Source organism: Melozone crissalis, unplaced genomic scaffold (genome assembly GCF_028551555.1).
Source record: "Melozone crissalis strain CALT ecotype California unplaced genomic scaffold, PUWL_Pcris_2 ptg000081l_1, whole genome shotgun sequence".
Lineage (NCBI taxonomy): Eukaryota > Metazoa > Chordata > Aves > Passeriformes > Passerellidae > Melozone > Melozone crissalis.
Window position 1 is genome coordinate 4,685,133 of NW_026535858.1, and position 25,665 is coordinate 4,710,797.

At 45.5% G+C, this 25,665-nt stretch overlaps 1 protein-coding gene across 3 annotated transcripts in view; it reads right to left on the minus strand.

Annotated features, from left to right (window-relative positions):
• The window catches only part of CCDC85A (coiled-coil domain containing 85A), a 68,084-nt gene that overhangs the window by 6,485 nt on the left and 35,934 nt on the right, over window positions 1-25,665 (minus strand). The window contains exons 3-4 of one of the 3 annotated variants that reach the window (XM_054290249.1): window positions 10,386-10,462; window positions 872-991 (exon numbers count right to left, since the gene is read on the minus strand). The exons of 1 other annotated variant lie outside the window; for it this stretch is intronic. In XM_054290249.1, coding sequence (XP_054146224.1) covers window positions 872-991; window positions 10,386-10,462 — 197 coding nt within the window. The remainder of the gene's footprint in view (window positions 1-871; window positions 992-10,385; window positions 10,463-25,665) is intronic. One more of the 3 variants, XM_054290250.1, reaches the window with a different exon arrangement.

Below are 25,665 nucleotides of genomic sequence, written 5' to 3' on the forward strand. Positions count from 1 at the left end.
CCCTGCAACCCTGTGTAGGTGGGGAATAACACCCAATGAACCTAAAGCAGGTTAGAAACGAGTGAAGCACAGGAGAGAAGGGGTGCCCAAAGTCCCAAACAACCACGACTGAGCCAGCACTGGCAGAGAGGAATACACAGCCCTCACTCTGCTCAGCTCTCCCTCAGTTTTATTCCCTCCAGAGGAACACAGACCCCACTGGTGCCTGTGCTGCAGTGGGACAGTGAACTCGGCCGCTTGTTGTCTCAGGTCACCCCATAAACCTTGGAATCTTGTAACACTTTCTAAGTTTCTTTAATTGCAACAGTTTTACTGCTGACAGAAGGGAGAACTTGAAACTTTACCCCTCGGAGTATTTGTGTCAATTACTGTGTATCAATGTCACACAGGCCTCTGCAATCCAGCCCTGGCTTCAGGGTAAAACACATCTGTTCCCAAGGGAGTTCCAACACTGACCTTGGGATTGTGGTCTTTGCTATTTTTAACACAAATATACTGTGTGCCTTGGCTTTATCTCTGCATTAAAGTCTTTCTCTCTGCACAGGTTACAGGAATCCCTTGTATTCCACGGGAGCACAAACATGAAACAATGAAAGACTTCCTTATTCAGCAAAACACCACTTCCAGCCTCAAAGAAAAACTACAAATGTAACATGGAGAGCAGCTACAGCTGGAACCAACATGGCTGAGAGGGCTGGACCCTGCCCAGGAAACACACAGCCCACAGATGCAATGAGTGACACACAAGAACAACCCCACTGATGACAGCAACATCCCGGTGGTGCCCACGGGGATGTTGCCAGGACAATACACACGTGTTGAGGGACACACAGGACGTTTTGCATGGACTGGACCAGAGGAGCAGCGTTACCTTCAGAGCATTTACCACTGAGTCAGACTGCTGAGAGGCTGAGCCATGTGCAGTGACGTTGGCTGGCTCGTTTGCAGAGCAGTGACTCCCCTCCGCCCCTCCTGGCATCCTAAGGGCATCCTTGGCAAGAAATTAAACACTCTTTAATACACAAAAGGCTTGGTCACTGATTTAAACAGATGTCAGGCATTTGTTGCTCTTTTGCAAAAGGCTGAGAAGTGCTGAAGGTGTGTGTTACTCCAAAGCCCCCCTCTTTCTGTGCCACAGTAACCAAGGGCCACTGAGGCAGCGTGGGTGGCACTGCTTGCCATGCTGTGGCCCTCAAGGGCATCTCCCTGGGAAATCAGGACATAGTAACAAAATTACTTATGTGTGTACATCGCCTCACAGAAGTGCTACAAAGTTTAGAGAGATAATTTCAACCTCACTGTCAGGTTTTTAGAAGGTCTAATTTTACCTCCATGATTCTGGAGGTTGTTCCTTCAACAGAACTCGTATTTTGGAATGTTGCTGCGAGGTTTGCAACACGAGCTGACCAGGGAAGGAGTCAGGAGCTCCAGGCTGCCAGCTCCCTCCTTCCCGGCCTCCAGCTCCTCCAGGCAAGGCCCCCTTGCCCTGAGAGATGTCAACGTGTCCCCAGCAGTGACAACCTCGGAGGCTTTGTCCTCCCAGTGGACATCTGGAAGGGCTCCTCAGGACACTGCTAAAAACTGCAAGCTACCTAAGCTCTTCCAGCCCAGTCAGCTCCAGCTTTGCAGGATGTAAAGCATCTCCTGGAGTGAGGTAACCTGAGCAAGCAGGCAGCTCTGGAGGAGTGCTAAAAATACCCCTGCAGCATCCGTGGGCAGCGGTGGGAGCGCTGCTGCCGCAGGGCCCGCCCCAGCCCCGCTCCGAGCTGCTCCCAGCCCGCCCTGCCCTGCCCTTCCCTTTCATCCCTCACGCACAACTTTGAGCAAAAAAAAAATTGAGAACTACAAAGAAGCAAAACGGTTCAGACCGGGGGATGGAAATTTCCTCCCTTAAAGAGTAACAAACACCATAGGACATATTAAGAAATAATATAGCAGAAATTCCTGCTGGAATGTGTGGGAAATGCGTTTCTGAAGGAGAAATAATGACAGTGGAAGGAGCCTCTGCTGAGGATCGGTGCCCCCTGTGCAGTCACTTGCCCTGCTGAGCAAGCACACGGCACAGGGCAGAGATTTGGGGGGGGTCTCTAATCTAAACAATAGGAAAAGATAAAGGGGGGTGTGGGAGAAAAAGGGCACAGAGCAAAGACACGAGGCTGAACTTCACAGATCCAGTCTGCCTGAAAATTCAATGGAAAGTAACCCAGTCCCGATGCTCTTGGGATATGCCAAGGCCACTGTAAGCAATGGTGCAGGCTCAGAGCAGTGCCAAGGGGCAGAGAGAACCCTCCCAGCCACCCAACACATCAACTCCACCCCCACAGTCATCTGGACTGGACCTCACATATTCTTTAAAAAAACCCCAAAAATTTAAATACCTTTAAAAACCACCAAACCCCAGAATGCTGCATATGCTAAAGCCATAGAAAAGGTGCATTAAGCCTGAATCTGAAACCTCATTTCCTAGACAAACCTGTCCTCCTGCCAAGCCCAGGATCCATGTAACCCATCAGAGTGGGCACCAATGGATGGGATAACCAGGCTGACAGCAGCAGCATCCTGAAACCATCCCCAGCAGGGACAGGAGCAGTTTGCTGTGAGGCATGGAGGGGTTTTAGGACTCACTTTGCTCTGGGAAGGATTTATAGATCTGTAAGTGACTGGCCAGACTTAATGTTGTACTTTGAGAAAGGAAATGAAAGTTGAAGGAAAAGGGGTAATAAAGTAGATTGGGTTAGGATAAATTCAGTCTGTCAGCTTTGGAGCTTTTACCAATAAAGGTATTCTGTTTCTTGACTAACTCCAGAGGCAGCTAAGATTTTGGTCAGTTTTGAATGAAAATAGAAATGTTGCCATTAAAATGCAGAGAAAATGAGAACAGACTACACATGTAAAGCCTCCTGAACACAATAAAACCCAAAGTTCCTGCAAGTGCTGCTGCTCTCAGAGTTCAAGCCTTCCTCCAGGCAATTGTGTTCCACAGCCTCTTCCCTGCCATATGTAGCACATTTTGTCTCCTTTCATGAGAAAGAGAAACTTGTGAACACAATGCTTCCAGCAGCCAGCACATGTTGGTAGGAGACTGAAAATTTATAATTCCCCTGTGGACATCTTTCTCCTTCCTCCCTCTCTCTTTGATAAAGTTTTCTTTTAAAAGTGAGGCAGATTTTGCAGCCCTGAAGGCCCTTCCCCAGCTCAGGGATTTCTCATTTCAGGTGAGGCCAGCAAAGCTTCTGCCTCCCCTGGAGGAAGCTTTTTCCAGGGGTGATGGGGATGCCCAGCCTGAGCATGGCCCCTGTGAGCTGGAGCACTGGGCGTTCCTGAGGCAGGGAAGCAAAGCAGGAGGAAAAGGCACTTTGGGAGACAAGGACCTGAGGTCTGCAGAGCCCTGAGTACAGGATCCTGAGCAGGACCTCGAGGATGGGAAGAGAAATCTGCTCCATCATCTCTGTGACAGATCTTTCCTTTTCTTATCCAGTAACAAACTGTGAAAGTGGATCCAAATCAGACAGGAGGGATGAAGTCATAGCTCTGTAGTGCTGAAAGCTGTAGAAACTTTAAAAATCTGGAGTAATTGTGAGCAAACAGCGCTGCACAACATCAGCACCTGAGAAATAATTGACATTTTTGCTCATCCCACACAACCAGCCTTCCCTACAGGCCCTGGCCAGCCCTTGTGCCTCTCCTGAGCCTACAGGGATCTGTGTGCAGGACACCCCACTGCAGAGAGCAGGTAAAACACACACCACATCCTATGGCTTCCCACAAGGATCAGCATCCCTGAATGCACAGATCCATTTGCTGTTAGAAGTAAATCTACAAAATATCTAATGCCAAAACGTGACTCTGGTGAATAAAGAACAGGAAATCTGACTCAGCCCTGTAATATCACCTAACAAAAAGCCCAGATGAATGGAAATTCAGCATTTCACTCACACTAACTGCAAAATGTTACTACTCAGGCCATTTTCCCACAAACCCTGCACTGTGCCCTGGTCAGGGTCAGAATAAAGACCCCTGTGTAAAACAGTGGATTTTGTGATGGAGAGAATTAATCATGAGCTTTTCTACTTAAGTCAGTAGAAAGCTTCATTTTTTCAATCTGTGTTGTTGAGAAGGACAGTCATGAATGAAATCCACTGTAGTGCCCAGCCCAGAGTCCAGCTCAGTCCCTGTGCCAGCCCCTCCAGAGGTGCCTGGCACGCAGGGAGAGGCAGGAAGGGAAAAGGAGTCCCTGACTGCCCCAAGGACACTCACAGCCACCCCATCAAAGCTTCCAAGAGAGCAGGAGCTCCCTGCCTGCTGGGCACTGCTCTGTGCACTCACCATCCAGCCCCACCTCATTGTGCAGCAGCCTCTTACCCCAGAGGCAAGTGCTTTACTGGGAACAGATCCTTCCTGCTGGGAGCTGCCACACCAGTTCAATCACTACCTGATTTTCAAAGCTTTTTTTCCTGATTTCTCCAGCCCTCAATTTCCCTGTACAGCTCAAAGCAAACACAGACTGTGTTTGTCAGCTTGTTTCAAACAGGCAGGAGAAGGAAAAGCAGAAAGCAATAACTGCAGCATGTTGCTCTGCTGGATTAATAACACACTAAAGAAAAGTGACATTTTTTTAGGGAACATTCCTGTCAATTAAAATACATAATCTTCAAATGCTGCAGTTTTTCACCTGAACTCAAGACCTCAGCAGGAACCTGCTGCCAAAATCCACACACTCTCACAGTGGCTTGGAGGCACACTCAGATCTTTGAGTGGCCAAAACCATTGCTGGCTTCACCCCCTCAGAAACAGCCATTTCCAGCAGGCCCTTCAGAAACCTCCTTTGATAATGAGCAGGCAAGAGACAAATGTTCTCCAAACTTTTGAGGCCACACATGTAAAATCCAGAAGATTCTGCAGAGCCTACTAGAAAATCCTAAGGACAAAATAATTCCAGACTTTTTGAGTTATAACTGGGAAAAAGCACTGTCTGTCCTCTGAGAGCTGCAACTCTCTGTACACCAAGTTTTCCTTGAATTTGTGTCTCAGTAGTTGAAGCTCCTGAGCTCTTGTCTTCCAGCCCTCCCCTGTGAAGCACAATGGACACCCTGAGATAAAGGCTCCGCCCAGAACATCAGTGCTAGGAACTGGAGCCCTTTATTAATTAATTTAGGCCTGTTAATTTACACTGGGGATGGGGGCACAAGAAGGAACTGGGTGGGTGGGTGCTCTTAATTCATTTTCTTTCAGCAAATATTTGATGATATGATTAGGAAATATCAGTTTGCTCAACCTGATATTATTATTTTAATTATATTTTGGTTGAAGGATTCCCTATTCTACATGCTAAGGAAGGCAGGAGATAAACACTATGGGACTGTGAGTGACACAGATTTTAGGAAAAAAATCACTAACCAAACAGCTCCCATCTTCTAATTAGATTTATAATTACAAAATATTAAAGGGGGAAATAAAAAACACAGACCTCAGTGGAAGGTTTTGGAAAGATTTGGAAATGGGTTGAAATAAAATGAGATAATCTAATGGGAGGGGGAAGAAAGAAGGAAATGGAAATGTTGGAAGAGGTTAAAAATAAACTAATGTGTGCCTAAGAGTCGTTTCCCAGTTTAACATGCCAGGACTGGAATGGACTAACAAGGATGCAAACCCCCCAAAAAAGGGCCTGAAGCAACAGTGCCAGTGAGAGAAATACAGCAAAAAGAGATGGGAAAGGACCAGAAGCCTTGGAAAGGCAAGAGTGAGGAAACAGAGGCAGCAGAGCCCAGGTGAGGGGGAGCAGAAGGGCTCCAGTTCAGCCCAGCCCAGCAGTGCCTCCTGCTCCTGTGCTGAGGAGATCACTCCCTGCAGCCCAGCTCCAGCCCCACTGGCACTTTGAGCATCCTGGCAATGGAAAGGCAAAGCTGAATTACAAGGACAAAGAGCTGGAAGGGGAAAAGTCTCCTCCTCCTCCTCCTGTGAAACAAATAAGAAGTGAAGCAATTTAAATTGGGTGACTTGCCAAGTTTGTCTATTGCAAATGCATCCACTGTCATTGTATGACAGATGTCCACGTTGCCAGAGCATTTCAGCTGAGCTGATCAGCCCTGAAATACCATCCCTACAAAGACTCAGGGATATCTGCAGCTAATTGACTTGTGGATGCCAGATCCTGCTCTGGCTTCCCCCAGCATAAGGCACAGGGAGCAGTCATGCACTACAGCAAGCCTGGGAGGACATTCCTCTTTCCAGGCCTCTGAAGTTACTCAGTGACACAACAGGGCTGTCACTGCCCAGGGAGCTGCAGCTGGGATCCAAATCCAATCTTTGATCCCTACATGTTTTATTGATTATCTCTGAGCATCTTCATTGCAGCACCATAGGTGTTATGTCCTGGTGTGACAGGATTTGAGTGGTAGGGGAAGATTTAGGTTTTAGTAATGGGGAGGCTTTAGGGATGGTTTCTCAGTTCCCAGCCCTGCAGCTCAGTGCACATGAGATCCATATTTAAGGAGGAAAAAATGCCCTGTCCACCCTGCACTGCTGATGGGGAGAAGATAGAGAAAATCAGGAGTAAAGCTGAGCCAGGGAAGAAGGGAGGGGTGAGGGTAAGGTGTTTTAAGATTTAGTTTCTATTCCTCATTATCCTGCTCTGGTTAGAGTGGCAATGAATTAAACTCTCCAGGCCAAGTCTGTTCTGCCCATGACAGTAACAGGGGAGTGACCTGTCCCTGTCCTTATCTCAACCCATGAGCCTCCTGCTGTGTTTTCTCCCCCTGCCCAGCTAGGGGAGGATGGAGCAGCTTTGGTGGGCACCTGGCCCCCAGCCAGGGCCAGCATGCTGGAGGTGGTTAGAGCACTGCTGATGCTGCACTTTCCCTTCTCCATGGCAGCTGCACAGCCTGGTCCCAGCGGTGCTGAAGCTCCAGGTGTGCTTTGAGTCAGCAGAAGGCACTGCCAGAGCCTTGTGCTGCTCCTGCCTCAGCCCAGGGGGAGCTGCTCTGCCCTGAACTCCATCCAGCAAAGCAGAAACGTTCTTGCCCACGCCCTGCAGCCCCCAGGCCCTGCTGGCACACAGCCTTGCCCACAGCAGTGTTTGAGGAGCACCAGGGTGAGCTGCTCACCCCTCAGCACAGTCTGGCATTCCCAACAGAACACCCAGCTGTGTGCCATAAATCTTGGGAAGGATCTGTTTTCTTGCTCAAAAGTCCTGTTTGTGGCCAGAAACTGAAAGGCTCTGGATCATATCTTATTGGAGAGAAGGAAAACAGAACAACAACAGCAAAATAACAGCTCTCACCAAACCTGCAACCTACAACTCTTTGTAACTCTGAAACCCCCTCCTATGCTCTGAGCCACCTTCTCAACCACTGTGTGTAGCCATGATATTTCTGAAAAATCCTTTCCTTAGGACTTTTTCTCCTGAGAAGCTGAGGGGCCTCAAGAACAAAATGTAAACAATGATTATCTGCTGCTGTGGAATGCAACAGGTGCATCTGGGATTGGTCTCATGTGGTTGCTTCTAATTAATGGCCAATCACAGCCCAGCTGGCTCGGACTCTCTGTCTGAGACACAAGCCTTTGTTATCATTCTTTCTTTTTCTATTCTTAGCTAGCCTTCTGATGAAATCCTTTCTTCTATTCTTTTAGTACAGTTTTAGTATAATATATATCATAAAATAATAAATCAGCCTTCTGAAACATGGAGTCAGATCCTCATCTCCTCCCTCATCCTAAGACCCCTGTGAACGCTGTCACAACTGTGCAGCACAGCAAGAGACATTACCAGGCTTAAGTGAATATTCCATTTTTATACCTTTTCTATTACCTGACCAAACTAAAATGTTGACTCAGTGGTGGTACTGCAATTCCCCTGACAGAGGAACCCTTTGGTACAGCAGAGTGAGCTGAAACTCAGGTTCCATTTGAACAGTGGTGGCAGCACTTAAAACCATTTGCTTTGGAAATGCCCTTGCCACTAAATATTAATAAAACCTTTACATTAGAGGTCTGTGGGGGTTTGAAAGGAAAACTAATACATATGGAGGGAAACAAGCAAAGCAAAAGAAATTGGAAAAGAACCACATGTAAGTGACAGGGGAACAGAATGATTTGTCTGGAGAGGTGTTGACAAATGTGTCAGTGCCTTTCTGTGAGTGGCACATAAGCAGAAAAGGGGGAGAAGAAAGGATATTGAAAGCAGAGAGGAAAAAGATGAAGAGTGTGGCAGGAGGAGAGAATAAAGCCTGAGACAAGGCCAGGGCTCCTCAGCAGAGACAGCAGAGGTGTCACACTTATAGCTGTGAGTTCTCACCTCTCTCCTAAGTGCAATCCTGCAATTCCCAAACCCTCCCAGTGCCCAGCACCCCATCAGAGAGGGACTATCCAAAAAGCAAAATGCATCGCTCATGGAGGCAGTCCTGAAATGTTAAGGCAGGACACTGTAACTGAGTTAGGGCTGTGCCAAAAACCTTCATCAGTTGTGGAGCTTGCTGTAGATTTTCAGTTTATTTGTCAAAAGCATTGGCTTGGCTTCATGCCCAACAAACTCCCCTTCCTCCCATTAAAGGGGATCAAACCAGTGCCAGGAGTTTATGCATTTCCATCCTGCATCCTTGTCTTTGGGACAGGGCCTGATCACACTGAGGTGAGCACGATCTAGGTGGGACCCACAGGAATAACAAACCCCAAAACAAACTCAGGCAAAGGTAACACCGAGGTGATGAGAGCAGAGTTAGAATCAGCTCAGTGTCTGCACTTCCTTCCTCTCCCCAAAGCCATGACTTCAGGCAGGAGGAAGAGTAAAATACTCCAGGAAATGTGAACTCTTGCCACTCATTGAGTCTCAGAATGAAGTAACCAGAGATATGAGGAGATTGTTCAGAACTCTACCACAGATCCTTGTGCCAACAAAACCACACATAAGAAAAACTGACCTGGCTATTTGAAAACAAAAAGCAGTTTCCAGGCTTGCTTGCCTCGCTCTTCCCTTTTAAACCCCCACCTCAGCATATTTAGTTTCAATATTTTTGCAACATCTTCAGGCTTAGGTGCCAGGCTGTTTTTACAGGGACTATTTTCTGGTTTGGCACCCCAGCCAAGGTATTTTCACTGAACCCAATGCACACAGGGTGGGTGTTCCAGGCTTTGGTCAGATTTGGGAATGCTTTTTGTGGGTTCTGCCTCAGCACCTCAAACCCAGACAAATCAAACATTAAACACACAGACAATTCTAGAGATTTGGCCCATGAAGAATGTTCTGCACAATTTATCTCCCAGTGTTGTTCCAGGCCCAAGACAAACCACACAGTATTTTTGGGTGAGTTTGTTAACATTTGCCCTGAAAGCCATTCTTGAAAAGAAAATAATATTCATTATCACTGAAGATCAACCTTTGTCCTTCCTACTGAAAATTGTTTACACGTTAATGAGCAGGCATTTCTTTCTGTCCTTCTTTTCCAGATCCAAAAATCAGGGTAGAGAGAAGCAAAGCGCCCAAGGTCACCAAGCAAAGAGCTGTAGAGGCCCTTCCAACTGTCACATGAAAGGTGAAGGGAAAATCCACCACTCTTTACCTGAAATCTGCCTTAGGAAGATGGCAATAATCTGAGCCAGTGGATTTTACTTCTTACTACATCCCTGTTACCTTGGATTTTACATTCAAACAATGGCACTAAATCCAACAAAATGCACTTTTCTTCATCAGACCAAAGACCAGTGTTCAATTTAAACAAAACCCAACTTCTTTTCTTTTCCATCATTTGAAGACCTGATGGATTTTTCTAAGGATTATTTAATGAAATATAATAGAAATACATTCTAGTAAGTATGTGCATACATGAAGATCACAAGTGTCTTTGATTCATTTTTACCAGACTTTTAAATTTTTATTCTTAGAAACATGTTAAGAAAACCTTTAAGATCATATTTGCTTATTTATTCAATTGCATTTCAGCAATTGCATTATGTAGCTAATTGCATTAATGTAGCTAATATAGTCCTTCAAGCATTAAAAATAATATAACCCAATTATCACTTATAATGTTTGCACTTTTAGAGCAAAATATTTTGGTTAACTATAAAAAATAGTTGATATTTTAACAAGAACTTCTTGGAATAAAACCAGAATGCAAAGGGTCAGTTCACTGTGATTCCCAACCCATAAATTAATTAATTAATTAGAAGTAGCGGTTTCCAGGAAATTTTTTCTTAACAAAGTATCAAAGCCTGCAAAGGAAAAATAATTAATGAAAGCACTGTCAGAGCCTTAAATGAACCCCCTAGTGGAAGAGAGCAGGATGAGCAAACAGATGTGGGAGCCTCTGGGTGTGTGAGTGTGGAGAGGCAGGAAGGACAGGGCTGCTGGTCCCTCTGCAGCCCGGCGCTCCCGCGGGGCTGGCACCCACCTGGGGCAGCATCCGATTTTCCTCCTCCAGCTGTCTTACTCTGGCCTCCAGCTGCCTAACATAGGACAAGGTTGATTCTAAAAAATCAAACAGAAAAAAACTCGTATTATCCACAGAGATCTGCTCGCGTTCACCAGTGCCAGAGCCTGCGCCACACTCTCACTTGTACTCACAGCAGACTGCCTCTCTCAAATATCCATGGAACATCCCACTCTGCTCCTCCCAGGGCAGAGCAACCACCACTGACCCTGGAACTGATCAATTCCTTGCTGCTTGTGATTCTGCACCTTAAGGTGATCCTTTCTCAGACCCAAGGCGTAGCCACAATTCTCTTCACAGAGAAAAGCAAGGCACAACTTCCCAAGGCTATTTCTGGGATTCACATTCTCTGAACCTCAGAGAAAGAAAAAACAATTCTTATCTCATTTACTGCTCCTGGGTTGTGGAATGCATTGTGGAAGATTGTTTACCTGAAGGGAATTGGTAACTGGATTCTGGTGTGAGTGTTTTGATTCATTGACAACTTGAATCCATGTGTGTGTTGGGACTGTTGGCTGACAGTCGCAAGATTCTGGGCATTTGAGTGCTTGGCAGATTCAGTGTAACAAAGTGTAATATAACATAGAATAATAAAGTAATTAATTAGCCTTCTGATCAGATGGAGTCCTCCTCGTCATTTTCTTGCTTTTGTTGGGGTCACCCTGCTTTTCCTCTACCAAGGAATCTCACAGAAAGACAACACAGGCTTGAGTTCCTCCAGCTCATCCCCACCTGAAAACACTCCACATGGATAATGCACTGTCCCACATGGATAATGCACCATCCCACATGGATAATGCACTATCCCACATGGATAATGCACCATCCCACATGGATAATGCACCATCCCACATGGATAATGCACTATCCCATATGGATAATGCACTGTCCCACATGGATAATGCACTATCCCACACGGATAATCCACTGTCCCACACGGATAATGCACCATCCTACATGGATAATGCACTATCCCACATGGCCCACATGGATAATGCACTATCTCACATGGATAATGCAGTATCCCACACGGATAATGCACTGTCCCACACAGAAAATGCGCTGTCCCACATGGATAATGCACCATCCCATATGGATAATGCACTATCCCACTTGGATAATGCACCATCCCACATGGATAATGCACTATCCCATATGGATAATGCACTATCACATGGATAATGCACTATCCCACATTGATAATGCACTATCCTACATGGATGATGCACTGTCCCACATGGATAATGCACTATCCCATATGGATAATGCACTGTCCCACATGGATAATGCACCATCCCACATGGATAATGCACCATCCCACATGGATAATGCACTATCCTACATGGATGATGCACCATCCCACATGGATAATGCACTATCTCACATGGATAATGCACTATCCTACATGGATAATGCACCGTCCCATATGGATGATGCACTGTCCCACATGGATAATGCAGTATCCCACACGGATAATGCACTGTCCCACATGGATAATGCACTGTCCCACATGGATAAGGCACTATCCTACCGGGTCAGTACTGCAGAGCCCAGGGAGTGCAGAGGGTGCTGTGCAGGCAGAGGGGTCAGGGGTACCCCTCACACCCTCCCAGGGCTCTGGGGCACACACAGCCTGCCCAGCAGCACAGCAGCTCCTGGGCTCCACCCAGCTCCACCAGGCCGTGCTGCCACAGCTGGGGCCGGGCTGGAAGCAGCTGTGTGTCCCCAGGGCCTGGGAGGTCCCCAGCTGGTTGACAGCAGGGCCAGCCAGGGCACAGAGTAGCTCACAGCGTGTCCTCCTCTGCCTCAGGGACACGCTCCCACTGCCCCGCTCTGCCCTCAGGACTGCACAGGGAGCAAACCCTGCTTGCTCTGCTCACCAGGCACTCACTGACCTCCACAAGGGCAACATTTGGTGCCTTGTGAAGAACATGAGGCACTCCCAGTCTGCTCCCAAGAACTTGACATAAGAAGTGGAGATCCCTGATCCAGCACTAAAAGCCCCCACGAGCTTTACCATCAGAAATTTCTTGGGTCACTTAGAAGTGCTGCTCTCAAAGTCCTGGCTCTAAGAGGGAGACATGTCTAGGAATGCAGCACTCAAGTGTAAGAAAAAAGGTGCAGAAAAACTGCTGTGACTCCTGCACCTCTTTGTGTGTAGGTGGAATTCTGCATGTACTCGTTCCTGACTCAGTGAGCCACTCAACTTCCTCTGAGATGTCAATTCCCATCACACATTTGTACTCACATTGCCATGTAATTAGCAAAATTGATGATTGATGGTACGGAATCCATGGGTATCAGGGCACTGCTGATGCTGATACAGCCCTTCAGACTGCATTGACAGCACAGCTGTTCACTGGTTTAAACTGACAGATGAATTTGGGCATGAATTTCCTCTGATAGCTCAACACTGCTGCAGCCTGCCCGTAAAATAAGGCAAATAAGGTGTCACTTACTGCTCTTACAAGACTGCAATGGGTTAAAATATGCATGGGAATTTACACAACATAAAGACAACAAACAGTAATTTGTCAAAGATGATTAATACCCAGCCAGGCACTGGATTAAAAATAGCCTTGTGCAATAAAAGAGGAAGAGGTAATCTGAGGTTCTGCAGGCTCTGCTGCCTGAGGAGTTTCATAGTTAGTGATGGGTGCATCTCTGGAGAGCGCTGAGCCCGGCTCAGATGAGCACTTAGGAGATGAACAGCTCATTCAATTAACTGCCAACGACAGGGACCCTCCCACCAAATCAGCTCCTTCCCAGCACAGGCACTCCTGGGAAGGGCTGCAGGAGCTCCCTCACATCACATTAGCACAGGCAACAGCCCCCAGCACATCCCAACCCTCCCCTCTGCTGTTTTCTATCTGAGATGGCTCCTGAGCACTCATTATGTCAGAGGGAAGAACCAGGAGCACCCTCTGGCACTGGCCAGCCCTAAATTCCTTGGTTACAGGTTCACTGCTGTGTCAGTGTGGGTTTGGACTTCACGCTCCAGTCCAGCTTCCCACCAGTTCCCTCCCTGTGAGCTCCCCTCTGGATTCTCTTCAGCTCCAGGCTGTCACAGACACATTTTATGAAAAATCCTTTCCTTAGGATTTTTCCTCCTGAGAAGCTGAGAAGCCTTAGGAACAAAATGCAAACAATGATTATCTGCTGCTGTGGAATGCAACAGGTGCATCTGGGATTGGTCCATGTGGTTGTTTCTAATTAATGGCCAATCACAGTCAGCTGGCTCAGACTCTCTGTCCGACACACAAGCCTTTGTTATCATTCTTCTTTTTCTGTTCTTAGCCAGCCTTCTGATGAAATCCTTTCTTCTACTCTTTTAGTATAGTTTTAATATAATGTATATCATAAAATAATAAATCAAGCCTTCTGAAACATGGAGTCAGATCCTCGTCTCTTCCCTCATCCTCAGACCCCTGCAAACACCACCACACCAGGCCTTCTGTGATTTCCTGCCTGAGCATTCCTTATCTCCTCAGATAACACACACCTCTAGGCAACATCTGCCTCTTATCAGTTTTATGCCTTCACTTGTCTGTTGGGAGTCCAGAGCAGAGATCCCTGCTGCTGCAAATCACACAACTCTGCCTCAGTTCTCAACTTCCCAATGCCAGCTGAGGATTTGGTCTGGAATCTCTGTGCCTCTTAACAGTCCTGAAGTGTGAAACAGTTACTTAAATCTCTCTTGTAATCTGATTAAAAGGGAAAACTAGGTCATCTACCAAAGGCTTGAGCAAGCAAATCCTAATGTATGTGAGTCTTCTTGACACACAGACTAGACACATATATATTTCAAGATCTGTTAATATATTTATGCTGGGATGTTATGAGCTTAGAGGAAAAATGAGCAGAAAAGCCAGCCAAGGACACAGCAGACAGAGAAATTGAAAACACAGTGAAAGTGAAACACAGTCACCAAACTTTAAAAAGACCCAACCCAACAAAAGTTGCACTCAAAGTGTTTATGAGAAGACCTGCATGATCCATCTCTTCTGCTCTGGAACCTCCTGTGCAAACAGGTCAGTCACTGGCTCACACCATTACTGCCAGATTTGACCTCTGTGGGCCCCTTGGTTACAAGATTTCCATTCCTTCCCACCTCTATTTGTGAGGCATTGCTAAGGGTGTAATAGTCAGGAAAAATTCCCATTCTCAGGAATAGGCTACCACCAAATGAGCTCCTCTCCTTGAGCTTCCTGTGCTCTAACATCACTGAGAACATGATCAATGTGGTGCTTCATTCCAGGGCTGAAATAAAACCATTTTCTGAGCTATTAGAGACACAGAAATATCTTGCTCTTAGGGAAATGCAGTGACAATTCACCCTCTCTCCACATCTGTCACTCTAACATGTTGTAAGAGAACATCAATATTTACGTAGCTGATCTCTTTTTCTTTTGACAACCACACTCTTGAAGCAAGGAGATATTTTGGGGTTATGTCAAACTTTATCAGACACTTCTTACATTGCTGCCAAAGGCATATTTGTGCATTGGATTTATCCATTTTTATATGACTGTGCCTGGTCTCAGTCCAGCAAGAAATTCATAATATTCTTTAAGCCAGATTATCCTCTGCTGGTTTAGAATGGGGGAGGATGTCATGTTAAATTCTGATATTTTCCTTTTTCTTTCTGGGTTTGTTTTGGTTTGTTAGTTTGGTTTTGTTTGGTTTGTTTTTTTGAGGCTTACAACTCACAGGCAGCTGTGGGACTGCACTGGAGAACATTTTAAAGTCCAAGATCCTCTACACACTTATTATATCCCTGGAAAATGGGTGAGAACCCCACAGAAGGCAAAAACCCAGAGGTTCAACCAACTTTTCTGCTTGTTCATAGGAGCTGGAGTAACAAGCTCAGTATGGCAGGGGGAAGGGATTTTAGCCAACAGAGGAGTACTTGAGGGAAAGACAGAAAGGGAGACCCAAGGCAGTCCTCACATCCTCATGGCCAGAAAATGGAAAATCATGATTTGGTGATAATGCAAAATTCACCTGGGTTCTGTTACCAGCAGCACTTCCAGCTTTGGGACTCATGTTCCTAAAGGAGGCCTCCAGAATCCTTGGAATCCCAAGGCACATTTTTAAACACTCAGGGTATAAATGAGGGAAACTGCCAACAATTCACCTGGGCAAAGGATTCAGCACGTTGAGTTTAGGGATACTTTGATGTGTGGCAACAAGGTTTGGCTGAGGTACATCCAACTTCAACAAACTCCATTTGTTATGCTGCTCTTCCAGAACCACAGAATTAACTAGGTTGGAAAATACCTTTGAGACTCCTGCACTGTGCTGGCAGGAATTTAATAATTGCACATCAAATCAGATTTTGGTCGTTCAAATCCACACCCAGCACACTGCAGTGACAACTAAATAATCTTCCAATAAATGTGAGATGAAAACCAAGGTTGTGCAAGGGGTGTCTAAACCCTCCTGGAACTGCCTGGCAGCTCCTCACATTTAGGAAAGGGTTTCTCTGCTAACTGGGGAGCAGATTCAATGACATGCAAACCATCTCCCTGTCCTAGAATTCCTAGTCATCTGATTTAATTGCCTCAATATTAATATTCATGACTGAGACAAGCTATCACTGCAATCCATCCCCTTTCAGCTACCTTGCTTGGATATTAAAAAATAAAATGGCACTGCTGGATTTACACTCTCAGCAATTCACACCCCTTGCACTCAGTGCTGGCAGTGTCCACCTCCCCAGGGCAGGATCAGGAGACCTCCCAAGGTCATTTTTAGCCCTGCCTCCTATGATTTTCCATCAGGGCTGCACATCTTACATAACATCCCTGACTGAGGAAGTGCTGGAGAGCTCCTTGTGCAGCTGAATTCCCCCAAATGCAGCAATGCTGGGATTAGTGCTGCCATGTAGAAAGAAAGACAGACATCTGCTCAAGGCAGGGTTTTATTAAGCTCACCAGAATGTTTAGGAGCTATTTCTGACAAAGGCACATATTCTCAGGAAGTTTTGGGACAGTGAGCACCATGGCACTAAGACAGGGTTTGCATTTCTCAGTCTTGCTGTTGTCTGGAATTCTCCAGCCCCAAGCTCAGATTCCTCCTGATTATGGATCCAGCAACTCTTGACTTCTGTCAGTAATTAAAAATATCATTAGCTAAGCTGAGCTAGTTCACCAAGTGTGTTAAAACTGAATCCTAGCAAAGGGAAAAGCTGGCACATGCTGGTTCAAATATCCAGGGTGCAGTGGCAGCCCTGCTACTTCTCAGGCATTGTGTGCCATGTTTCCCATTTCAGCACACACTGTACACAGACAGGTGCTAATTACCTTATCTCTGTAATCAGAGATTTTTATTCAGATTTCACACAAAAAGAGTGTGTTTTCTCAGGTGCAGCCTGAGAAAACCTTTTAATCACAGATTAACTGTTTATTAGAAGAAAGCATACTCCCCTTACCTCAAGGCAGGCCTCGCCATGCCTTTACCCATTCAGTGGGTCTGACTCAGACTCCAAGGTGTTTGCATTTGCCTGGATTTAAGGGCCACTGTGGATCAGGCAGTTCAGTGAGCAGGTCTGGGCTGACTGTGCGCACACTCCCCTGTGGTGAAGCTCTCCCAAGGCTTTCCTTCTTCCCCAAGTCACCAAGGAATGCCCCAGGTCACCCAAATGCTGCCTGTGACACAACTTACTAGAAATGTAATGTTGGCTTCCACTTAAGAACATTACTGATTTAGGCTTAGGAGCTTTTGTTGCACATTTAGCTTTAGGTACAACAAAATTTCCAGTTGAATTCACCTGGAAAAAAATAATTTAAAAAAAAAAAAGCTTAAAAAAGGTTTAAAAACCTTGCATGGAGAATGAAGGATTCAACTACAGCAGCACCTAAAAATTATTTTAGATGTCAGCTGAGGCAATGCTCTTGCTAACAGTTGATAACACTGGATAACACAGTCACACTAATGGGCTGCTGAAACACTAACCTTGCTTTGTTTGAGGTTTTTTGGTGCTAGAGGTGACAACAGCAAGGCTTTCCTTGCTGGCCTGTTTGATGCTCTGTTAGCTCCCCTCCAGCCTGTGCTAAATGCATTTGGCACAGTATTGATGGGAACAGAGAAAATCAAACCCATTATGCTGTTGCTGAAGCCTTTCCCACTGGCTGGCAGCTTGTTTTGCTATTGACTGCTGTGGTTTATGATGGGTAAAATCTTTATTGCTTCCATTTACTCAGGTTTGTCCCTGTGCCACCACACTCTCCTGGGCTCATCAGGAGTGTCCCCAAGAGCAGGCACAGCCCCAGGCCAGGAAACACAGCAGAAGGAAAGGGGGGTGGATGTTCAGCAGGCTCCTGCATGGAATCCAGTGGAAAGGTGGAAAAGGCAGCAGCTGGGAACAGCTTTGCTTAGGGAAGGGAGATGAGGCACTCATTCATCTCTCCAACCCACTGCCCTCATCTCCTTCCTTCCCCAAGCCAGGCTGTTCTCAGGCTTGTCTTTTCCAGCTGATTTCACACAGGAATCTCAACCTCACACCAGTGTCATTGCATCTTTTAAGTGTCCTTTGCTGAAAAGACCCCAGGTCCCTTCCAAACCTGTGGCCACTGAGGAACCACAGTACCCACAGAGCCACCTCCAGCTTTTCCCAGTTCTGCTGTGCCTCTGTAAAATGAACAGTTACAGGATAAAATGAAAAAATACTATAAATGAAAATACAAAGCTTCCCAGCAGCAGCAAGATTTGTGCAAAAACCAGGGGGTCAAACTGACTGAGACAACAAATACATGCACTAAAAGTCGCTCACAATCCCCACAATTCTCCCCAGATGCTCGCAGCCACTCTTCTTAGCTCATAAAATTGTATTTCACAAGCTCCAATCATCAGATGTTGAAGAAACATGGTTTAGAAAAGTTAATTTAGGTGAGAATTTCACTATTGGTACAGCAATCTCAGGTTAATAATACATTGGCTTCCACCTGGCAAACTGCAGCTTAGGCCAAAGTTGAAAACCACATCTCCAGGAATGGTGAATCAGAGCAAAGCTCTCAATCACTTTTATGCTCATCTAGTGCCTTGTTAGGAGGCAGTTATCCAACCTGTAAACTCCTCTTTTATGGGCAACTGTTTGTGTGACTCAATCCCAAATCCAAACAATGTCCCTGAGAGTACAGAAATAGAAGCTCCCTCATTACTGAAACCATTGAACCATTGAACATTTTGTTGCTACAACTACAAAAGAGATGCCAAAACTCACAGCAAAGATCAATAGCCACATGAATATGTGGGGGAACAGCCAGCCCACAACAGTCCCTGTTCTGGGTGTATGTGGGGTAAATTTGAAGGAGAGAGAAGGGCTCCAAGAGATGTTGGGCAGCAGGCAGTGCCAGGAAAGCAAGAGGGGCAGCAGGGCCACTCTCAGGCTCTGTTCCCAGCTCCTTGCCTCTCTTCTGATCCTGCTGATGCTTCATTCCCTGCAACAGGAGCATCCTGCATGAGCTGTGCTGTGCACACAGCATCCAAACACAGCAGGAAAAACTACAAACCCAGTAAACATCCAAGGGAAAAAGCAGCAAGGTGTGCACAATGATCCAGCTCTGTGAGAAACAGTGGGGAGCATTCCATGAGCAGGCAAGGCAGGAGCTGGGGAACTGCCAGAGGAAGACAGGCCAACCTGGGCAAACCCAGAGGAGATTTAAAATTATCAGGACAAAAGGAGGGTTTGGATTCATTCCTCTACACTGAGTGATTAAGATGTAGGACAGGCTATTAAATGCAGTAAAAGATGTTACAAGATTAAATATGTCCTGGGGACTGAAACCACCCTCTTGCTTCCAGAGCCCATTAAAGAGCCATGGTACAGTAACACCTGTCTGTCCCTCCTGAGCTGGGCACATTTAAAGCAGGAAAGATGAGCATTTTGTAAAATTACTGCACCAGCAATCTCAGCACAGCACCTAATTCCAAGGAAAAATTAGCTCTATCCATTTCAGCTGGCAGCTACACAATAGCAGAAGGAAAGGCTCTTGGTGCAGTCTCCATCTCCTCTGTAAGGCTCTTTTGGAATGATTGGGGAAGGGATAACAGAAATAATCAAATGACAAGGTATTTAAAATCTGTCAGTGCAAGCATGATGCTCTCTAGGGACTCACATCTCCACAGCTGGAGCATCCATGTCTCCAGACAAAACCCTTGGGAGGGGGAGCCCCAAGAGGGACCTCAGGGATCAGGAATCTGTGTCCAGCTCTGGCTGAAATCAGCACTCAGCTACTTCAGCACTCAGGAAAACTCTGCAGAATGTCTCCTGCATGTTCCTGACAGCCCAAACATCCCCCTTAGGGGCAGAAAGATTCCTGTGCCAGAGCAGACATCACCCAACAGAGGATACTGCCCCAGTTTCAGCTCATGATTTCCCTAATTTCTGAAGATCTGCATGTCTGATCAGTATCCCTTCTATAATATAAAGTCATTATATTATGACTTTAATATAATATAGTATCATAAAATAATAAATTAGCCTTCTAAGAACATGGAGCCAGATTCACCATTCCTTCCCTTGTCTGGGAACCCCACAAATACAATACCTGCCCAAAGAGGTGAAGGAAGCACTTTTCACTTTAGTACAATTCCAAGACTCAACTATCCCTCCATGCAGTAACTAAAGGACTTCAATTGCCTTCCATGGAATGGTCTGTCCACCCCTGTGGATGTGTGTCCATCCAAATCAGCCACCCAGCACAGCCATTCCCAAATCCATGTCCTTCTCAAGCACAGCAATTGATGTCAGTGCTGTTGGCACCTTTTCCTCTGATGTTCCGAGCACCATTTCATCCAACAGGGATGAAATCAGCCAATGCAGGAAGTGCTCTAGAACCTGAACATGGCAAATCAGCATTGCAATAATTCCTCAAGTTTCTAAATCACCTGCATCCATTTGCAGGATGTGTTCATCCATCACAGTGCTGTGTTCAACATCCAGCCCAAGCTGGGATGACTCAGGGAGAGCAGCCCAACCTGAGAGCTCTCCCAGCTGCTTATCTTCACCATCAGAACAAAACAAACATTTTAAACAAGGTCTCCTCTGTTTATTTCCTGGTTATTCACTAATGGGAAAGCAATTTACGCATTTCCTCTCCCCAAACATACAAATAATTGAGCAGGGCTTTGGTTCCAAAGGCTGCTGGAATGGTTTGTGTCCTTCTGGCTGAGGTTTACATGGAGCCCGTGACTAATCCCTGCCCCTGGCTCAGGGAGCTCCTCAGGGCCCTTTCCTGCCCCTCCTGGGCCACTCAACACACACTGGAAGATGAGTCAGACTCAAAAATCAAGTGCATGTGTTTGTGTGGGCATGGGCATGTGAGGGGAGGGTTTTTTCCATGAACCACCTGCCCTCAAATTACCAGGATTTCATTCTGGCCACTCTGAAAGCTTCTTTTATAGGGTTATAAGGAGGAAGAATTTGCCCCATCAGCAAGCAAAAAGCAACAAGAGACATGTAGGCATTTCCCATTTACCATCTCTGATTAATACTACTAATTAAACTAAAATATAGTAGTGTTGTGAAATAGAATAAATTCTACAAAACTAAAAAAAAAAACCTGACATTTTTCTTCACCCGCAGCTGCAAAGTAGCACCGAATCTCCTGAGATTTTTTAGGATGAAGACAAAAAGAATTATTCCCAGGGTTTTGGGCACAAAATACAGATGTGACTGTAACTACAAACTGCAGGAAAACTCCAAGCAAAACAGCTGGGGGGGGAAAGGAGATTCCAAATGCCATTATATGACATATGTATGACCACAGCAAGTCGTGTCAGAGACACAGGCAAAGCAGCATTCCTGCTGCTTTATTGCAGGGGGATCAGCTCAGATACTGTAGTGCTGTGGGCAGGGGAGGTAAAATCAGGGTATAAATGAGCTGCCAGGGCAGCTGCTGTAACCAAATGCAGACAGCATCCCAAAATTTCTGGAGAAAATTGAGACATATAGACAGCCTTGGAGGTTTAAGGCTAGAAAAATGCTATTAAAACAAAGCAGTCTGGCTTCCTGCCCTGTGGAGACAAAGGAATTTTGATAATAATTCCAGGAATGCCTGGTTTCCTTTTCACTGCTGGAAGTGGATATGGTTGAAAGAAATCTGTGGGCTTTTTCCTGTAAAGAAAATCTTGGCACAAAAAATTGGACCAAAATTAAATTTATGAATGAGGTTTTTTGTGTGACTTACGACATGAACATAAGATCTGTAGCAATAAATTACTGCAGGAGGATTATGTATTTCATGGGTTTTGTGAGCCTGACAACCAGTTCCAATCCATGTGCACTATTTTTGCCATTCCTTAAAACAACATTGCTTTCATGTTCACCTATGGAAACCTGTACCAATAACCTGCAGGAGAAAACCTGTATCAATCCCCTCTGTCACTGCTTTTACAGCATGCTGAGCACAAGAAGCAAACCCATCCACCCTAGATAAAAACCACAGAACATCCCACAGTGTTTCCTGCATCCACCTGCTCTACAAGGGTATGGAATTGCCTCTGTGGCACCAAGATTTGGCACATTACAGCTGTCAACATCCCTAAATCTTACACAAATATGACCCCCAGCACCTCCCTGCTATTTTCTGGAAGGCAACAAGCAATCCTGGCCTCACTAAGGGTACAGGGATCTGCCCTCAGCTTCAAAGCCCACAGAGCTTCCAGTCCTAAGGAAGACTGATAGAAAAACAGAGCACAAAAGGAGAAAAACAGAGACTAAAAGGAATCTCCTCTCCTCCCATCCTTCCCAGAGCAGCAATTACAGCACACTGACCCCAGAAAGGGCTGGCACACACAACAGTGCCTGCCTGGGAAGGTGCCAGCAGCTCAGGGAAATTGTAAGCTCACTTTTCCCATAGCATAAACACATTTCAAGGAGGTTCCCTGAAAAACAAGGAACCTTTCCTCTGGCAGAGCAGCCACTGAGAGATCCACACTTCCCTACCCAGCCTGCTCTTCCCAAGGGAAAGGGAACTTTCTGGCACAGCTGAAATACCCTCTTTGGGCACTCAGGTCCCAGTTCTGATGGGAACTGAACTCTTCTGGCAGTGGCAAGTCCCACAATTCCTCATCAGCTAAAAAGCACTTGGGCAGCAAATGGAGTGAGAAGCAATGGGAACTGCTCCATTTGCTTTGTTTGTAGAGCTTTGGTTGGTTTGGTTGTACCTTTTTTGGTCAGAAGGCAAAAAAGACATTGAACACATCTCTAGCCCACATCCCAGGAAGCTGCAGTGAGATTTCCCACCTCAGTCTCCTCCTGCTCCCACACCTGTTTGTTCAAAGATGATATTCCCAGGTTTCATTTTCACTTTTTGGGCAGGGAATGCTGGCAGAGGCAGCTGACACAGCTGGCTGAGTTCTGCTGAGAGGATTTGTTCTGTGCTGACCTGGCCTGGCTCCACAGTCAGCACACAGGGACAATTTACACTGAGCATGAGAGCAAGAAAAGTGCTCCCGCTGCAGAACACACGAGGTGACAGGAGGGGGTTGTTAGAAGGGCTTTTCCTGGGTTTAGTCCACTCCTTCCTTTAGTCAGTGATCCAAGGATGCCCTGAAGGGTTATTCCCACACTCCCAGCAACTCTGACTCCAAGGGATGCTCAGAGAAAGAGGAAAAGCAACACCAGGATCAAACCAGGCTCACCCAGGTGTATGACTGTGGCAGCCCTTTTTGGTGAAGTCCCTCAGTAAAAGGACTGAGAGCTGCCTGGCCAACATTTTAATGAGACATCATTTCCACCTAAACTTGGGTCAACTTCCAGATTTTTGCTTGCTGATTACTGTCCTTACTGAGGACATTTTATGTTTTGACAAAAATCCTTTTTCCTTGAATTAAGCATGAACACACAAGTTACTGCTCTGTCTGAGAATATGAGATTAAAGGGTCAGATCTCTAAAGGACTGGAACTTTTAGTAAGAGAAAGATTGAGGGATAGACTCACACCTGGATTTGGAGCTTTTGGAAGGGAGAGACAGGGTGGCAGAGTCAAAGAAAGGAAACATGACCTCAGTTTAAACTAACAAGTGACACAAATCTCTCCTGGTGGAAGTCAGAGGAATGCAGACCTGTTTGGGAAAGTAAAATCAGAGGAAGTGAGTAACTATCAGCAATCTTATTTCCAGAAAAGAACCTTATCTTTACTGCCTCATTTTCAACATCACCACAATGTTTCTCATGTGGTAGTAAAGAACTCCCTGTAAAGAATTTGTGTTTTTTTCTTGCCATCCATTACATTCGAAGTCTCCAATCCCTTGAGCATCAAACATTTGCCACTGGACTCAGTAAATGTTGGCAGTGGCCAATTTTGTCTCAGGGTAATTGTTCATTGTGTCATGACAATTCCTACCCTGTTCTTGTTCTTGCCAGAGCCCAAAGAACATCCACTGCTGGGGCCACCAAACCAGCTTCTCTCACAGAGCCACAGAACAGTCTGAGTTGGAGCAACAGAGCACATTTCAGAACCACAAAATAAATATATTAAAATAAATTGAAAATGTTTTTTGTCAAAAGCCCTTCCCTTGCAGCAATAGCTGCCTTAGTTCATAATTCCCAGGTTCAGACCCCCCCTGTGTCACAGGGATTTCCTAGGAACAGGACATCCCACCATAGACATGAATTAATTCAAGATCCAAATCAGTTTTTCTAGTCTTTAATCAGAGACACTTCACTCTTCAATATTTAACACACTGACCTAGGACTAAAGCAGGACACTTGTGATTTGAGTATCAATTTTTAAAGTGCTTCTGAAGTCTCAAGAGGCTTTTCCCACTAAAATTCAGCCCATGCTTAACCTATTTACATAGTCTTTCATCTTCCTGTTGTAAGAACATTCAATCAAATCTGCTGAGTCAGATAAACCTCTTTATAGGAAAAAGGATATTTGTCCTTTGGATTCAGGCTTGAAAAAGATAATGGAAACCACAAGTTTTCACAAATTCTGTACTGAGTGCTGATATAGTGGGGAAACATCTTTGTGAGTTATTACTTGCTGCTTGGGGAGCACACCTGAGGAAATTCTGCATCACAGGAAAGCTTTCCCATGCTGTAAAAAGATAATTTCCCATTCTGTACATTGCAACTTCTCAAATTAAATTCCTTTTCCGGCTGAAATACTGAATCCAACCCATCCAGCCTACAGTTCATTCAGGGTACTGAGCAGATCACATGTCCAGCCAAAGTCACTTTGATCCTAGGAAAAAGGACACTGATGACTCAGCAGAGTCATCCCCTAGATTGAATTTGCCACTAATCCAATCAGACCTAGCATCACTTTGCCCTCCATGGTGAGCAGCCCCTCCCAGTCTATTAAGGACAGAGGATTGTCACACACACATTTTATGGAAAATCCTTTCCTTAGGATTTTTCCTCCTGAGAAGCTGAGAGACCTCAGGGACAAAATGCAAACAATGATTATCTGCTGCTGTGGAATGCAACAGGTGCATCTGGGATTGGTCCATGTGGTTGTTTCTCATTAATGGCCAATCACAGTCAGCTGGCTCAGACTCTCTGAGAGTCACAAGCCTTTGTTATCATTCCATTCCTTTCCTTGCCAGCCTTCTGATGAAATCCTTTCCTTTATTCTTTTAGTATAGTTTTAATATATCATTCTCTTTTAATATAATATACATCATAAAATAATAAATCAGCCTTCTGAAACATGGAGTCAAGATTCTCATCTCTTCCCATGTTGGGACTGCCTGCAAACTTCCACAATTACATAAATAATAAAATATATATTCTCGAAAACAAAAACTAAAATATCCTAGTTTAATAAATTTTTTTCCAAAAAGTTATAATCAAACCAATCAATACTCAGATATTAAATATTAACACTTAATATAACCACTAAAAACATAAATACACCTCTAAAAACATAAAAATTTAATAAATAAAAAATTCCCCAAAAAAATCTCTCTTAATTCCAATCCATAAAAACACTCACATTCACTTATGGGGCAGCTGGCACAGGTTCAGCTGCATCCCCTCCTCTCTGTGCCACTGCTGCTGTGACATTCCCCTTCCCTCCCCAGCAGCCTGCAATGGATGTTATGGACTGCTCTGTGTGTCCATCCTGCTGGGAGTCAGGTCCAAGCTCACTGGAGAGCCCCCAGTTTTCACCAGGATTTGCCTCTCACCTGCTGCTCCAGACTTGGAGAGACCTTAAACCCTCCAGTCTCCCAGAGCACAGGCAGTGAGTCACTTCACACTGGGATTAATTCCTCCTGCTCCTGGGAAC